The 17,260-nt window shown below is 48.6% G+C and overlaps 1 protein-coding gene across 1 annotated transcript; it reads right to left on the minus strand.

Moving 5' to 3' along the window:
* Positions 1-239: 239 nt before the first annotated feature.
* LOC103618464 (transmembrane protein 45B) lies at positions 240-11,417 on the minus strand. Its single transcript, XM_008636876.2, has 6 exons — positions 11,142-11,417; positions 4,924-5,125; positions 4,224-4,436; positions 3,027-3,211; positions 1,955-2,100; positions 240-1,280 (listed from the first exon to the last, which is right to left on the minus strand). The coding sequence occupies exons 2-6, from the start codon at positions 5,105-5,107 to the stop codon at positions 1,163-1,165; spliced, it is 846 nt and encodes a 281-aa protein (XP_008635098.1). The 5' UTR covers positions 5,108-5,125; positions 11,142-11,417; the 3' UTR covers positions 240-1,162.
* Positions 11,418-17,260: the final 5,843 nt, after the last annotated feature.

The raw sequence follows: 17,260 nt of genomic DNA on the forward strand, positions 1-17,260 counted from the left end.
CTCTGCAGTCCGTGACAGGCTCTTTGCACAAAGGAAAAGGGGTTAAAAGACAAACTTTGATTTCCCTTGGACCTGCCAGGAGCTGCTTTTCTGTGCAGTCATGAACATCAGCACAAAAATCTCCTGCCATCCATCCCCCACTACACAGAAGGGAGAAGATCTCAGTGCAGAGCGTCCTTCCAGCCCTGGGGTTTGAGACATGTACAATTGCAATTTACTTCGTGCTGGTGGTTATTTTATTTATTTATATATATATATATAAATACAATTTTTTTTTTTAATCCCCTTACTCACAACTAGCATATTTTCCTCCTGTCTAGGAGGTGACATTTTCAGTCACTTTTTGCAAGAAATTAGCTAGCAAAGGCAGCCTAAAAACAAACCATGTGCTTGTTTCATCTTGCTTTCCAAGCTGAGGGGGTTTATTTTCAATGGAAAACTGGGACATTTCATGAATCCCTGCTGCTTAGCTATGTATCTTACAGTCCTTCAGGCTTTGCAGGTCTGAGGGATGGATTTTTCTAAGCTATTATTACACACTCTATAATTTATCAGTCTTAAATTTAAGGATATCAGCTCAGCAAAGATTTCTATTTCACATTTATTCACTCTCTTAGTCTTTAAGTGAACATGAAAATGATTAACAAAACCCCTCTTTAGTTCAAAACTTCAGTAATAATATTGTATTGTGTGCAACCAAGCCCTGGTACTGCAAAAATTGCCATAATCTCACATTCAACACTCTCTTACTCCTTCTCCTTGGGGTGATGCCTTGCTCCAGAGATGCATGACCTCAGCCTGGAGATTTCCCTGACTTCAGTCACAGCAGGTCAAAGCCTCGAGGCTCTTGGAAAAGTCAGCTGGCCAAAGGATGCCCTCCATCCCTATGGGAACACACAGGGGAGCCCATAGGATGAAGCAATCCTGTCATGTTGAATTTCCATGCTTTCTTTTGCTGCTAAAAATCACTTCAAGCTGTGCCTGTGTCCGAGCCAGAGATACTCAGGTATGGATGGAGGGCAGCCACCCCTGCGTGCTCAGCCTTCCTCCCAGCAGCATCGTGGGGCACTTCTCACTCTTCCAAAACATAAATATTTCATTAGATTTCTTTCTTCTGGAAAAAGGACTGTTCATGTGTTTGGAGCAGGAGTTTGCACCCTCTTCACTCTTCATCAGAGCCATTCAAGAAGGCAGCTTGGGAGCTGCTGTCACAGTTCTGCTGCCGGACCCCCAGGCTGATGTAGGGCTCTCCACTGCCTCTTCTGAACCTATGGAGACAGCTGTAACACAGGAGCAATAAATCATTATTAGAAAAATCCCCAACCTAATGCCACTCACCAGAGACCTCATTCTAGAGGTCCTAAAATGCTGTTGATGGGGAATTGAGTGGTTTTTGTTCTGCATAAAATCTATTTGATGGCATGGACTGAACTCTCCATTCTGTAGCTCACACAGCATCCCTTAGAGCATCCCTAAAAGTGGGATAATCCTCCCACCCCCTTGGAAAAGCCAAACTGGGGGCTGGTGATGTTTTAGGTTTTGTACCTCTAATAATTCAGTGACCCTCAACTGCTTTGAAGTCCTTGTGAGGCAGGGGACAAAGTGTCAGGGGGTCGTGGTAACGCTTTGATGTCTCTATCAAATTGAGGTTTGACTTCAGCACTCAGTGCAGAGGAAAACAAGCAGTGTGACTTCCAGGAGCACCTCTAGGGACTCACTTGTTTGACTTCTCCCCATTTAATGCCCGTGTCTCTCACTGACACTGTTTTGCATTCTGTGCACTCAACAAATACTGGGCCCTGAAACCTGCAGTAGTCTGGGACTGCTTATTCGGCTGTGACTTTGCACTGCAGGAAGGGCTGGGCTACATCTGTGTCTCACTGCAGACACCCCGCCCTGCCTGCCCACCCCAGCCCTGCCCCAGTTCCTGTCCCAGCCCCCGTCCCAGCCGTACCAGTAAGTGAGGGTGTAGTTTACAGCCAGGATGGCCACAGCAGCTGCCCAGTGCCAGAAGAAGCACATTGTGAGGAACATGATATTGCTGTGGTCGTTCTCATCCCACATTGGACCTCCCCATGGCTGGAACAGCACAACACCGATCTGGGTGGAACAAGAAGTTTATTATGTTGGGAAAAAAATTATAGAATCCCAGAATGGTTTAAACCACCTGTGCCAGAGAGTCACCACCCTCACATGAATTACCTTTATTCATGTTGTAACCAAGGAACTTGAGCCCTGACCAGGACAGAGGTTTTTGCTGAGAGAGTGAAGTCCATCCTTGCAATGAGAGGTCACACAAAGCCAATCTGTGCCCAAGATACCTCTTTTTCTGTTCAATATCCAGATACAATTGTCCCTCAGCATTCCAAACTCCAAGCATTCTTTAAGAACTCCTGATTTAGTATTTTACAAGCTCAGCCCAGTTTTTAACCTCTGAATAAAGGCTGGTTTGAGCTAGTGCAGCCTTGAAAAAGAGAAGGGGAAGAGGTTTGGGTTTGGGGTGGGTTTTTTTGTTTGGTTTTTTGTTTGTTTTTGGTTGGTTGGTTGGTTTTTGTTTCTTTTTTTGTTAGTTTGGGATTTTCTTTGACAGCTTAGTTTTAAGAGCAATTATCTCCAACTGATTTCTTTGCTTCTCCAACTCCTACCAAAGCAAGCAGCTGGCTGTATTTTAACTCAGCTGTTTTATTGCTGGTGAGGTTTGTGTCTTTCCACTAAACCAGAGGGAGGGCTGCAGGGTGCATTAGACACATTAAGCAATTAGTACTTGGTCGTTAGATACTGCAAAATGTTGCTCACTTGCTTTCACTCTTCCCCCTGGAGGAGCAATAAGCCAAGACAAACAGCTCTTGCAGCAGGAGCAGCCATCAGAGATGACCTGTGATAAGTAAATTTTCATTCTGGGTTATGAGCTATTTATGAAGTGAGCCTGGCAAAATAATCCTTGGGAGATGTGTGATTGATACGTGATGTACGACTCCTTCTCCTCTTTTCCCTTTGCTTTGTTGCTCTGGGAAGGCAGAACTGACCTGCCAGAACCACGTTCCCTGGACGATGGTGATGCTGGCTCGGAACATCTCCAGGACAATGTTGTCACGCAGGAAAACCTCCAGCAGGGTGCTGCCAGCCCCGGCAAAGATGGTGATGAGCAGCAGGGAGTGGATGTGCTGGTCCAACATGGGGCGGTGAAGGACGTGGTAATAGAAGAGACAACCTGCCAAAGCACAAGCCCTGCTCAGAGCAGCATTCACAACAACAGCCATGGCCACTGAGCCGAGCAAATCACCTGTCTGGATGGCAAACTGAGACAGGCCACCACAAAAAGAAGGGACTCCACATAGAAACATCCCCTAGGCCTCCTGGCATCCCAACATCCTGGAAGGATGAGATGCCCAACCTTGGGGCAGGAGGATCTGAGCAATACAGGGACCAAGGACAGGGTAGTTTTCTTCCCATGTCTGTGCCATCACCTCTTCAGACAACCCCTCCCTTCTAGCCAGGCTTCTGCCATGTCCTTCTTTCTTATTGCTGAACTTCACCATTTTTTGGGAGCTGTAAATGATAGATTTCCTTACATGCCAAACTGTGCATGTGGAGCTGCCCCTGCTGCTGCTGCCTCAAAAACTGCTGTGATTGGGAAAGGGAAAGTAACAGGAGCTGTGCCTTCATTAAGGAGGTTTCCATATAAACATGACCTTCTTTTCCCATGGCAGGGGGTTGGAACTAGATGATCTTTAAGCTTCCTTCCAAGCCATGTCTTTCTATGAGTCTATGATCCAAGAGGGGTCTGGAATCCCGGCTGGCAACTTGCAAGGCAGCCTGAGGACAGAATGATATTCATGATGTGCTGAAGCCAGAATAAATCACTTCAAATTGCCACGTGCCACACAAGCAGATGAGGCTGATGCTGCCTGCAGTGCAATTAATGGCTCTCGGGGGGAACGTGGGGCAGGAGAACAGCCTGTGGATGGCAGAGGAATGCAGAGTCCACTGGCTGTTTGTCATAACAAGGAACCTCATTCTGCTGCTTTGCCCCAGAGATCCCAAACCTGAATCTATCCGTGGCTGTATTTCCCATCTCATTCCATCCCAGCCTGCCATAATACATCCCCTACAATGTGTCTTATCTCCAGAGGCATCTGGAGCAATATCTCAGGCAAATTTTAGTCCTTCTCTGACTTGGTCCCCAATATCCCTCCCCAAATTAAGCCCCACCTTCTACCAACCTTCAACGAACACGGCCACGGCCAACATGAGGCGATCCAGACCCCGCGGCACCGCCTGGGAGATGTAGGTGAGGACATCCACCACCCCGGAGAGGCCGTAGAAGAGGTACTTGCTGGTGTGCTGCCAGTTCATCAGCTTCACCCAGTTGTGCCTCTCCCCGCTGTACAGGTACAAGTGGGGCCCATCCGGGACAAACTGCTCCGCCAGCATCCCTGCAGGACACCCAAGAGCATGGAGTTTCTGGGAGTTTATTTGCAGTGGTTGAGACCACTCCTTGCTGCTGGGGGTTCTGAAGCAGGAGCTGGTGAGTTTGCATTTGGGAGAAAAGACTGGATGGAAAAATCAGGCCTGTGTTTAATGGCAGCTCAGCTTTGGGAAGGGGTATGAGACTTGCTTTTCCACATCAAACTATACCAGGGATCAAGGCAAGATGGACATCAAGGATGCATCCAGGCTGCCCAGACGAGTGCTGTACTTGGAAGTGTTCAAAAACATGTAGATGTGGTGTCAGGTTCATGGTTTAGTGGGGGACCTGGCAGTGGTTAATGGTTGGACTTAATGATCTCAGAGGTCTTTTCCAGCCTTAAAGATTCTCTGGCCTTCCACATCTAGACCAGTTTCTCTGGAGTCAGGGCTCCTGTACAGTCATCACTGCGGGCTAGGTGAATACTGGCATAGCAAGTGAAATATAACCCTTACCTACTAGAGAAAAGAAGATTTTGATTCCTCCTTCAATGGCATCCACACGCTGGAAACAAGAAGTCCGGTAGGATTTCTTATTTACTTTCTGGCTGAGATACTGCAGTGGGTATTTCACAGACCACCAGAGCCCAAAGAGCAGGAAGAAGCTGCCTGGAAGTGCGTGACCCTTAAAATTCGCCATCCTGTCAACCTTCTCTGACTACAAGGCAAAGAAAAGCAATGTCATTATTCAATTTACACAAGTTATTTAGCATAACACTGGGAAAAAAATAGGATTTCCCTTTCAGGGAGAACTGGAGAAGGCTTGACCAAGCACATGGGAATAGGAAGGAGCATTGGGAACACCTGGGACCTCTCTGAGGTCCTTGCCCCAAGATTAGGAAATGTCAAAAAAAGCTACAGTTGTTTCAAAAAGGCCCCAAATCTGCTGCAATTTCTGACACATCCCAGCCTGAACCTTTAATTCCAAGGATCCCTCCCAGCAGTAGGTTCTGCTTTTCTTGCTTTTCTGCAAGTATGAGCATAAGGACCTGCAGCAGACCAAGGCAGGGTGGGCTTTTGGGGACCAGGTAGGAGAGATAATACACAGGGAAAACAGGAATGTCTAGGGGTAAACACCAGTGTGTTTCTTTAGCTCCTTGAACAGCCACGGAAGTGGTGTGCAAAGTCCAAAATTTTTTAAAATCTCTGGAATTATTTCAGGCCATGGAAGAGGTAAAAAATACCCTGCATCTATTCCACAAAGCAAAGCATTTTGTTAAAAATATACCTTCAAAAATACCCCAAAAGCTGCCAGAAACAAAACATTGTGGGTTTGGGCAAACAAACCAACTTGTTCCCTGCATCCTGATCTGCTCACACTCCTTCTTCCCTCTCCTGAGCATCCCTAAACCAGGATTTGCAGCAAGCTGCTGGAGCCTCTGTGCTGGAGTGCACACACGCACGGTTTGCAGGATGCTGGGGGACCCATTTCCTGGGAGAATTACAGCAATTAGACCCAGCCAGCTCCTGTGTGCTGTTTGCTTAATTAGGTTGAGAACTGATCAGCTCTTTCATGTGAGCTCGATCATATGTTTGAGGGCTGCCTTGATGTGAAGTGGTGGCAGGCCGGGCAATTAGGAATGTTTCAATTGATAACAAAGGCTGTGCTGCTGGTGCCCAGGACTTCCTTCTCTGTTTAGTAACTTCCCTGTGCCAATCCACACTTAATGCTGGGCAGAAACCATCTCCCTTGTGGAGTGGATGCTCTCCCTCCACGTAGCAGGAGTTGCATGGTTTGGAGCTGGATCTGACCTCCCCATCCCAGGTGCCCTGGTTATCCTGAAACCACCTTCCCCAGCAGCATTTTGGGCTTCAGTCCCCACTTGCTGAAAATATAAACCAAAAATGTTCTTATTCTGTTGTTGCACAAGGGATGATTTGCATGTGGGGTTAAACATGAGTTGTTGCTGTCAGCCTTGGAGAGAGGGAGTTGCTTCTTTGGCTTTATTAATATCTGATTTCAGGTTGGTTTGTCCAGGGACACCTTGTTTCATCCCTTGAAGTCCACGGCTTGTGCAGATACCATCTCCCAGAGGAATCTGTCCCCGAGCAGGAAAATCCACTGGGTTAGAACTAATCTCCTAAATCCCTGCAACCAACCTGCCTGATCTGAGCTGGTTTAACCAAACAGCTAATCCAGCAGCTCGAGCTAAGCAAACATTGGCTCCATGTGCAAACATCACCCCGGTACCTGCAGCCACACGTGGCAGCGCATGGGGCCGATGTCCCTGCAGTGCCACCAGGCTGGTCTCCATTCCTGCCTTCACCAAGCATCTCTGAGCTGTCCCAGTGGGCTCACGAAGATGAGTTTAGGGGGGGTTTAATCCAAGAGTGGAAAAGCTGTGCATGGCAAGGGTATGGTAGGGGCTGGCAGCTTTGCAGGTCACTATTAGCACTGCAAGGTTCTGCCTTATTTCATGACTTAAAAGGAAAGATTTATTGACAGTGGGTGCATTGGGTAATTAAACAGAAAATCAAAGCAAGATGCTGTTTACCAGCAGGGCTGGCACAGTCCAGTGGGTTAATACAATCATCTCTGTAGTCCTTTGAAAGGGGCAATTGGGGAATGGGAGCATCCACCTGTTTCCCTGTGATTCAGGGAGCAGCATTCCCAAGCCATGGAGAGGGCTGAAAAATCTATATTTTCTGGGTGAGTAGAGAATCTCATCATAGACATGAAATGGGGATAATGGCTTTAAATGGAAAGAGGGGAAATTTGGATTAGGTACAAGGAAGAATGGGATAACATCAGGGTAATAACTGGAAGCAGAACCAAACCCATCCAAGAATACCACAACAAGAAGGATTGCAGCCATATCATGCCATATTGATGCTATAATTATAACACAACCACAGCAATATACAGTCAAATATGTAACTGATGGCTGATATCAAGTGGGGCCTGCTGGTTTCCCACCTGAGATCGATGCAGTCACACTGGGATGACCTGAAGATTATACTGATCAATCACAATAGAAAGATCAGCTAAATGGGGTATGCACAGCCACTTTACAGTGCTTATGTGATCTGGGCTGAGCTCAGGGGGTGATGGGGACTCTTTTGGGGTTCCTGGTCTCCATTCCTGCCTGACAGCAAGGAGCATATGGCACGTGACTGTCGCTGTTGTACCAAGACGGCGCAAAGAATGACACGGATTCAGGGTCGGGTTCGAAGTCCAGAGAATGGCTCTATTTAATGATATAATTCAGTTTTTATAGCTTTATTCACAAGGGTGGCATAACACCCTTGGGTGCTTGACCCTCCACCTCCCAGAGGGATTGGCTGAACAGCATATCACCCATTTTCAAAATATTTTTCCCAGTGTGGAAACAAAGTCACAAACAGCTTGTGCACCTGTGAGATAGTTTACAAAACACAGACCGCTTTCCCAGCTGGTTAGAGTGAGAAAGGAGACTTTCACAGGCGGCTGTAAAAATAGGAAAATTTCTCTGCCACCTTCTCTTAGCATCTACACGTGACCAGCAAAACTATTTCTCCTGCTTCTCTTCCTCCTCTGAAAGCATGCCATGGGTAAGCACAGGGGGAAAAACCAACCACAGTTATGTTTGTGCCCTGGGGCATACAGCTCTTGTTTATCCCTGTAGCTCCAAAGGAAGTGAGGCATGCTCACAGCCAGCAGGGAAAAGAACAAGCTGAACGTCCAGTGGGTGCTGGTGTTGGTGGCCACAGCCACCATCCCAGGACATCCCTGCTGAGCCTGACTGTGTCCCTTCCCCCACCACCCAGCCTGCACGTTTGGCAACACCTCCGTGTCTCTGCTGGCTTGTCATTAGTGCTCTTTGCCCCCTGTTTATTATGGTGCTCTACGCTGTGTCTGCTTAATGATTTACTGTTTCATCTGCTCTTATCACCTCCCAGAGGAGCTGGTTTTTCTTGGTTTATAGCTAATGCACCCAACCACCTGGGGAGGCATCTGGAGGATGGTAAGGAGCCCAATTAGGCTTTCACCTCCTCCTCTCACACTACCCTAGCAGCCACAGATTCTATTTTCAGCTAAAACCTGGGACATTTTACTATTCCAAATGTCTCATTTGCTTTCCTGAGATTTTTTTGTTTCGTTTTTTTTTTTCAAGTCCACTGAGAATGTATCAGTCAGGGCATCACTTCAGTTTTCCCCAGCTTGGAAATTACAGTCTAAAGTTCACCAGTGGGAAGAGGTCACAGCCATCACCCCTACAATTAACTTTGCCCTTCAGCCTCTGTGAATCAGGCAGTTCAGACACACCAGAGCTGGTTTGCTCACCGTGGGACCTGTGCTTGACTCTCAGAGCATCTGTGGGTGACAGGGATGGTCCCCAGGGAATGGCTGACTCAGGGAAGAGGAGAAATGTCTTGGCTTGCAAAAAAACCACCCAGGCTAAGCTCAGGCTGAGCTGAGGAATGCCACTGAGATGTGTATCTGGAAATGAAGCTATTTCCAGCCTTCCAGAGGGGCTCTCAAGTTGAATCTGCAACTGCAGGAGCACATCAAACCCAGACCTACAGACCAGCAGCAGCTGAGGTGCTGTGCTCAAAAAACCATCCTCAGTCAGCCCCTTCCCCATCCTGCATGTCCTCTGTGCATATCCCTGAATACAACACAACCACACAGCCCAGAGCCGGCACCTGATGGGGATGGCAGTGGTCTAGACACAGGGGTGAGATATCTCTGCCTCTGAGCACAGAGAGATGGTGGGAGACACCCAAAAGGTATCAGGAGAGGCATCACTGACAGTGATGAGCTCTCCTGTAGCCTGCGCTGTCTCACTCATTACCAGCATTGTCTTATTTGCCTGCAGAGGCACTTCTAATCACAGCAGCACTTCCATTAGCTCCCGCAGGAGCTGGATCCCTAATGCATTAATGTCAGGCTAAAACCCCACTCTGAACCCTTTCATCCCATTATTGTCAGGTTCTCTTTTCCCTCTGTCTCTGGCTGCACCAGGGAGTGTTAACAGTGACACTGAGCAATCATCTTCCTCATACTGGTGAGCTCAGCTGTGTCTGCAAAAGCAGGAAAGCAACTTTTCTGCCTCTAAAGGATCCTCAAGGGGTTTGGACTTAGGTTAAAAAATTATCATCATCATTGGAAACTAGGCTCAGTTGCCAGGAAGTATCTGAAGGACCATCAGGTACTGAAGAAGCTTGTACAGCAGCTACAGACAGAACACAAACCGAGATAATCCATCCTCCTGGAACGGGAAAGTTCAACTTGGAAGTTCAAACAGGGATGAAAGCTTTAAATTCAGGATGCTGGAATAGAGGTCTATTTAATAGACACAATGGATCCACCTGGAAAGAGACACTGAGGGAGAGAGAGATGTAAAAGCTAGTGATGGAATTATACAGCTCTCTGCTTCCTCTTCCTTGTGCTGCCTCCTTTTGCCTCCTGTTTTATTAGCCCCTGGTTTGAATCCTCCGTCCCTGTCCTTGCTCTGAGCCCTACCATCAGGGAAGCAGCGAGAAACTACATCCCAGCAAAGAGAGCTGAGAAATAAAATAAATTAGCCAAAGCCTAATTACAGGGGCTCAGAACGGGCACTAGACCAGGTTGCTCCAAGCCCCGTCCAACCTGGCCTTGAACTCTTCCAGGGGTGGGAAAGCCACAACTTTGCTGGATTCCACAACTTCCCTGGGCATTTTCCAAAAAGGAGAAGAATGTTTGTCCTCAAATCGTCCCAAGAGCCCCAGAATGTGATACAGGTTAAGCACTGTGTGTCTTCAACACCCCTCAAGGAAAACTATCCAAGACAAAGAATTAAAACCAATTTCATTGCAATATATACCCAAAAAAACACATAACCCTCAGCCTGCTGAGTATCACAGCTTGTTCCTGGGTACCACAGAGCTGTGGTCCCCAACATCCCCCTCCTGGAGCACCTGGAGCCTTGGCCATCGCACCCTGCACTGCCAAGGTGAGGGGTCAGTAGTTTTTAATGACAAGCTGGTAGGAAGAATGGAAGAAAGAAGGAAAAAAACCTTCCCCTGCAGCAAAGGTGGCAGCAAGGGATGTGGCACGAGATGAGCTTTAAGGTCCCTTCCAACCCAAACCATTCTGGGATTCTATGATTCCAGTCTCTGCAGCTTTAGGCACTAGAAGTGACTTTTCCAGGCATTTCTGTGGGTAGAGGAAGGTGGGGAGGCAGTTTTTGGTTCAGTGCACGCAGCAGTAATTTCGGTTTAGCTGTGAGGTAGAGGGTTTGCATTTAATTTGGCTGGGAGTGGAGCAGGGAGCCAGCAAGGGCTCTTGCAGAGTGGCCAGGGGGTTTTGGGGCCCTGCTGCCGCCAGGCTGCCCTGCTCTCACCTCTGCCTGCTTTTGGGCCCCACATATCTTGTTTATTTTTCAACTTCCTCCTTGGAAAAAGTTGCTGTGGGTTTGCTGGGCTGTCCCATCGCCTCCCAGCCCGGCAGGGACAGCAGCCAACCCCCCCTGAGCCCCTCCAGGGGGACCCCAGAGCAGGGGGACACCCCGGTGGGCTGAGGACACTTAAATCTCTCCCAGATTTGCTTTCCTAAGGGGAGCTTCCCTCCCTATGGAGTTTGGATGCCAAATTGAGGGGTCCCTAAAGGGCAGGCAGGGGGTTCCTTCCCATCCCATGGTGTAGGGTGACCTCCTCCCTCCCCTTCCCAGCAGAACCCCCTTCCCTTGCCAGCCCTGGCAGCAGAGCCTTACCTGTGCTGGTGATCCCGGTGCTGCACCTGCTCCCAGGTGATCTGTGCTCCTCCCCTGCCTGTGGCACCCTGCCTCCCCAGCCTCCTCCCTGCCTCCCGAACCGCAGCTGGGAGGGAAAGGTGACCCCAGACACAGAAATCCCCACTCCTGGGCACACCAGGTGCTTTAATTTGCACTTTTCTCCCACAACAGTCATCCATGATTTGCTGAATTCTGGCTGTCTCAAGGCTTTTCCCCCCCTAAATCTTCATTTTCTCGGATTTTGTGCAATGATTAAATTTCCTTCTATCAGAGTTCCCCATTACCCTCCTCATGCAGGGTGGGACACAAGGGAGCTGTGGGATACAGGGGACCTGTGTGGGGCATTACCCCCGCACCCCTCATCCCAGAAACACTGCATTAATTATTAACTGGATTAATTCCTCCAAAGCACTTCATTTTCCATGCTTCCCAGGTTTGATGGATGCCCCTCCTAGCATCCCCACTCATAACCCATATTTCAACTCCAAATGCAATTTTCTGGCCAGGCCTCCTATAAAACTGAGTTTATCCTTAATAATACTTTCCACTTTCATCTCCAGTCCTGCAAGTGCTTCACAAATGTTAAATAATTAACCCTCATGACACCCTCGGGAGGGAGGGAAGCGTTATTATGGCTATTTGTAAAGGAAGCTCTGACAGGGCCTTCTGTGCTCCAGCCCTGGGTTTTACTCACTTTTAGGGAGCAGTGCAGCTACTTACAGCACTGAGAGCAACTACACCTGCCACAGGGAATTTGTAGTAAGAAAGCCAGATTTTAACGTTTTAAATATATCCACCCTGATTTATAAATGACTTGAGGGTTAGAAGAGCTGTCTGGCAATCCCCTGTCTTTTTCTTTTATTATTATATTACCATTTTGATTTATTGACATAAAGTCTATTCCCTCTCCTGGTCCCACAATGTTGTTTAAACAGATGGGTTCCTAAATAATAAATATTTATCAATTAATCCATCCTTTCTCACGTCCCAGAGAGGTAAGTGCTGCTGGAAGGGAGGAAGCATCTCACAGTCATCCTCTCCTTTATCAGTGGTGGGGCTGGATGCCTAAATCCTCCGGGTTTTTCAGGTGGGATGATTCATATTTTCCAGAGGCAAAAGCCAAGCTGCAGGTATTTCTTGTCTCTTCATTAAATTGTTTCACAAATGTCCCAAGAGCCTGATGACATTTTGTGTCCCACAAGCCCTGGAATAAATCACCCTGCTCCAGGCACATAGAAGGATTTACCCCCAGAAAACTACCCCCAAAACTGAGGCTGAGGAATAAATGGAAGGAAAACAACTGGTGAGATGGAGGGCCTGGGAAAAATGAAGAATTATTTAAGCTGGGGAGTTGCTACAAGCTCATGAAGAAAACCCCAAGGGATGTCCAAAAATGCAAATGAGACCCCAAAAATGCCACGGAAAAGTCTTGGTCATGGGTCATGAAGTTGCTGTATCTGTTACATAAGAAAGGCTGAGTTTAGCTAAAACCCAAACCTTCAGTTAAACCTGACTCTGAACTGGGAACTTGTTCCCACCCAAAGCTCTGCTGAGTCATGTTGGTGTTTCTTGGCTACCAGGAAATTTGCACCTTCAAATATTTGCAGAACAAAATCACGGGGTGTGTAAGGGGGGTGGATCTAACTCTAAGGAAACAAATAACTTCTCTGGGTGTATTTATTGTAGTAAAGACCATCCCTGAGCCGGGGCTATGCAGAACCCTAGCAGAATGTCTCATTTCCACGTGGTCCTGAACAATCATTTCCTCATAGGACACACCAAAACCTGACATCATCTCCAACTTATAACTTCCCGGAGCTCAGCCACCCTTAAAACCCTCACAGTTCCTTAGACAGCCTTGAAACAATATGTAAAGGCTGTAAATTCATCAAAGCTGTGTCCAGTTCAGGCTCTCACCATCCACAGGCACTGGGCTGCCACTGGAGGTGGGAATTCTGCTCAGCACAGCACATCCAGCCTAAAAAACCAGTCCTGATCAGCAACTTTTCTAAATCTTACTGCCTCCCCATGAAATCAGTCCTGAAAAAAAATTTCAGAATTCCTATTCTAGGAATTTTTGAGGCCTCAAGAAAGCTCTTTTTTGTCCTGCCCATCTCTAATTTTCCACCTCCTGATGTCTATTTTCTCCCTGCTTATCTCACGCAGAGCTGCAGCTCCTAAACATATCCACAGGAGATCTGGCAGCACATAACACCCTGGCAGTCTGTTCACATCAACATGCAAAGCTGGGAATGACCAAGAAAACAGGAGTTTGCTGCTCTGGGAGTCATCTCAGTATGCTCTGTAGTTAGACAATACCTGCAGTCTCCAGGGATGCATTTGGGCTGCAGGCTGGAGCGTGCCGTGGGAGTGATGCTCAGAGAGAGCTCAGAACGAACGGCTCAGAGAAATGGGGGAAACGATGGAGTGTCAGAGCCAGGAAATTATTTCCCTCATTCTCCTGTGCTGGCAGAGGGGACGGGTGAAGGAGTCATTTGCCATGTGGTCACACATCCGGAAAGAGAAGCTGCACAGGCTGCCTGCAATTTTAAGAGGCAGGAAAATGGGAAAGCAAGCTGGCACGCTGGCCAGACACAGATATTTGTCCGCCCATCGCTGGAATATCGATGTATTTTCCAACCAAAGTGACGATGTCTCGTTTTCCTTCTCCTTCCCCTGCACCCACAAAACCTGCCTGTGTAATGCAGGCAATGGATCTGCAGGAAAAAGATGCTCCTGTTTCTAAGTGAGCCACCTCCTGGTACCCAGGGAATGATCCCTCGCAGCATCCTCCCATCTCAGTGTTGTTTGTCACTTGAGTGCTCGCCCATCGCGTGCAACCCAGATCTCCAGTGATGCTGAAGTACCTTGGAACAGGGGAAGGGGCAGCTGCTCCCCAAAGCACCATCACCTAAATTTATTCCTCTCCGTGGGCCGCTTCAGTCCCCGCATACAGTGAGATGGGGAGTTCAAAGTGCCCTGGGAAGGCACAAACTGGGAAATAACAAAGCACATGGCAAGGGACCCACCAGACTCTGCCCAAAACGTGACCTAATTCTTGCAAATGCCCTGTTCCCACGCAAAGAGGTCCAGGAAGGAGTTTGCCAGATGGCAAAAGGAGGAGATGAATAAATTCAATATGGCACATCTGCAGCTGCAGAGAGCAAATGGCATCCGTGCACAGCCAGGAGGAAAAGGGACTGCTTTGGTGCAGAGCTGGGCAAGGAAAGGTGACATAAGCAAAGAAAACCCTCAAAGGTTTTTGTTACACCCCCTGTGAACAGATCTGGGACCCCAGCTGGGTAAGAACAGGCGAGAATTAAATAAAAGCAGGGAGGGCTCAGCCCTGACGTGATTCCAACTGCATCAGTCCCAGCTGGAGGCCAGCACTGTAGCATGGACATGGCAAAAGCATTAATAAGGGACAGAAAATCATTAAAAGGAAATTTGTGTAGCCAGACAGTGGAAAGAAAAGAAAATAAGTGGAAGAGAAAGAGAGAGAGAAGGCAGAGTGTGAGAAAACATTGACAGGCAACAGAGAGGGAGGTTCAGTGAGAGGTGGTGAAGATTAAAGATGAAAACAACAGCACCTAAAAGGAAACACGAAGTGGCCAAACTCCGTGGGAAATTTTAACAGGATAAAAAAAGAACTCACAGTTGACAAGGAGTTAAAAAATGTAAGTGGGAAGGCAAGGAAATGCTCCCCTAAAACACCTCGCGTGGAGAGCCACCCCTCCGGGAGAGGTGCAGGGGAGCTGCGCAGCCCTCAAGGCTGCGCCATCAACATTGTCCCTGGCAGCCAGGAAAGATCGAAGCTTCACATCCTGGAGTTTTGATCTGGGGATTCCCCCCCTCCATCCGGCTGCCATTCAGCAGTGATGGAGCAAGGGCACATCTCGGTGGCAGAGGGAGGAATGTCACCTCCCCAGCTGGGCTCACCCTTGGTACCCGTACCCAGATCACCCAATAAAGCAAGAGGAATTTGGGGGGAGGAATTTGTTCATCTTCGACACCTGGAGCTGGAAGAAGTGTCTCTGAGTGATGGTGGGATTACTGGGGACATGAAGCTGTGAGGGACCAGAAGATTCAGATGTGGTGGGTAGTTTCATCTGAAAAGAGAGAAAATCAATTCATCACCTTGACATGTTAACACTGAGCCCTTTGCTTTTGAAATTAGAATTGAGAAGTGTCATTCATACTGATACTTAATTTTTTTCTTCCTTGTATTCATCATCTTTACAATCTTCCCCACTCTTATCCTCCTCTCCAGCACTCCTGCTCCAACTACCTTTCCCAAGCAAACATTTATAATTTCTGCTACCTTTCATTTAATTTTCAATCCTGAAAGTTGAATTACCATAAAAAGTTACCATGAAAAACCATACAGGGAAGAAGAGCAAGTTCAAATCCGGCATCTATTGACCTTTAAGCAATGGAAATACAGCTCTGATGTGCTGCAAACCAGCATCTCCCACACTCTGCAGAAGCAACTTTGGATGCCAAAGCATTCCAGCGTTCCCTGTAAATCCATCCCCACAGAGGAGGATGGTTTGTGAAGCAGGTGCTGAAGCTTTTTGGGAGCAGCCTTCACACCTGAGAGCTTGCACTGGGGATTTGTGTTGTTAAACGGCTGAAGAGAGGCGGCAGCTGAGGGCTGGAGGGGTTCCTTGTGGATGTAGAGATGTGGGATGCTGCCCTCGCCTCGGGGACCAGCTCAGGCATGTCCTGGATGTGCAGAACGGAAACCCAGGAATATTTGGGAACACTAGGTGGTGCTGAGGGCTCACGGAAAGGATCCCACGCTGTCACAAAGGGATGCTCCGGGGTGCGAGGGCGAAGGCCTGGGGGGCCAGGGGCTGACAACCCCATTTTGGGGTTGGTTGGGAGCCCAGCTCCAGGGGTGTAGGAACCCAGAGTGCCGAGAATATTTCTCTGCCTGTTTTTAAGGTGAGCAGCTCCTTGTGTCACTTTGTCATATTCCTCCCTCTCCAAAGGCACTTGGCAGCAGCTGGACTGCCGCACAGGTTTCAGGAAGACCAGCTCTATCCCAGCCCCTTCCCCTACTTTCCCGGGGTTATACCAGACCGTACATCCCTGTTTTGCCAATGGTAAAACGGAGGCCCAAGGAGGTGCATTACCCAAGGCAATTCCCAACCCACCTGGCAGCATCTCTTTTCCAGAAAGGAGGTAGAAATGCCTTTTGGGGAGCCCTGAAACAAATGTAAAGGGTTCAAACCGTCCTTTAAAAAATAAGGATTGTGACAAAATGCCAGCTTTCACCACGGATCTCTTTGCTGCTGCAGATTTTACGTGCATGGATGAGTTTTCCAGCACCCGGTGAGAAACAAGGGGGCTGCTAATTAGGGTGAAACCCACTTAGGGCTGCCGCCTCCTCCCCCTTCACCCCCATTCCTCCTCCTCCGCGGGCTCCGGTTACGCCGCGGGTCCATAAACAGCGTCTGAAATAATTGTGCAGTTGTCACCGCCGGGCAGGGGAGGGGGGACTATTTTAAAACGCCCGGCTTAGCCCAAAGGGCCGAGGGGATTGTGGCACGCCCCAGCTGTCCCCGCCGAGCGCGGGCGGGGACTTCAAAGTGGCAGGCAGGATGTGTCAGCGCCAGCCTGTCCTGGCCCACTCGGCCGGGGGAAGGAGCCAGGCTGGCCCGGGACGGGCTAATGGTGTTTTGACATGTTTCAAGAGCAATTGCTGGGAGTCGGGAGATGTGGAGAGCAGCTGGAAGAGACCTGGAGGTGATGGAGGGAGAATGGGTGGGAGGTGGGAGGAGGGGGGTGGTGAGATTGTTCATCTCTTTTGACTTTAGAAACTGGGGAGGGGGGGGGAGGAAGCAAAGCAGGGAATGCTGCAGTGCCTCTGCTCTGGTGCTGCAAGTCCCAAATGGGGCAAACAGGGACATATGGGCTTCAAACTGAAAGAGAGAAGGTTAGATTGGCTATTAGAAAGAAATCCTTCCCTGGGAGGGTGGGCAGGCCCTGGCACAGGGTGCCCAGAGCAGCTGGGGCTGCCCCTGGATCCCTGGAAGTGCCCAAGGCCAGGTTAGATGGGGCTTGGAGCCCCCTGGGACAGTGGAAGGTGTCGC

This window comes from Corvus brachyrhynchos, unplaced genomic scaffold (genome assembly GCF_000691975.1).
Source record: "Corvus brachyrhynchos isolate BGI_N302 unplaced genomic scaffold, ASM69197v1 scaffold46, whole genome shotgun sequence".
In the NCBI taxonomy this organism is placed as follows: domain Eukaryota; kingdom Metazoa; phylum Chordata; class Aves; order Passeriformes; family Corvidae; genus Corvus; species Corvus brachyrhynchos.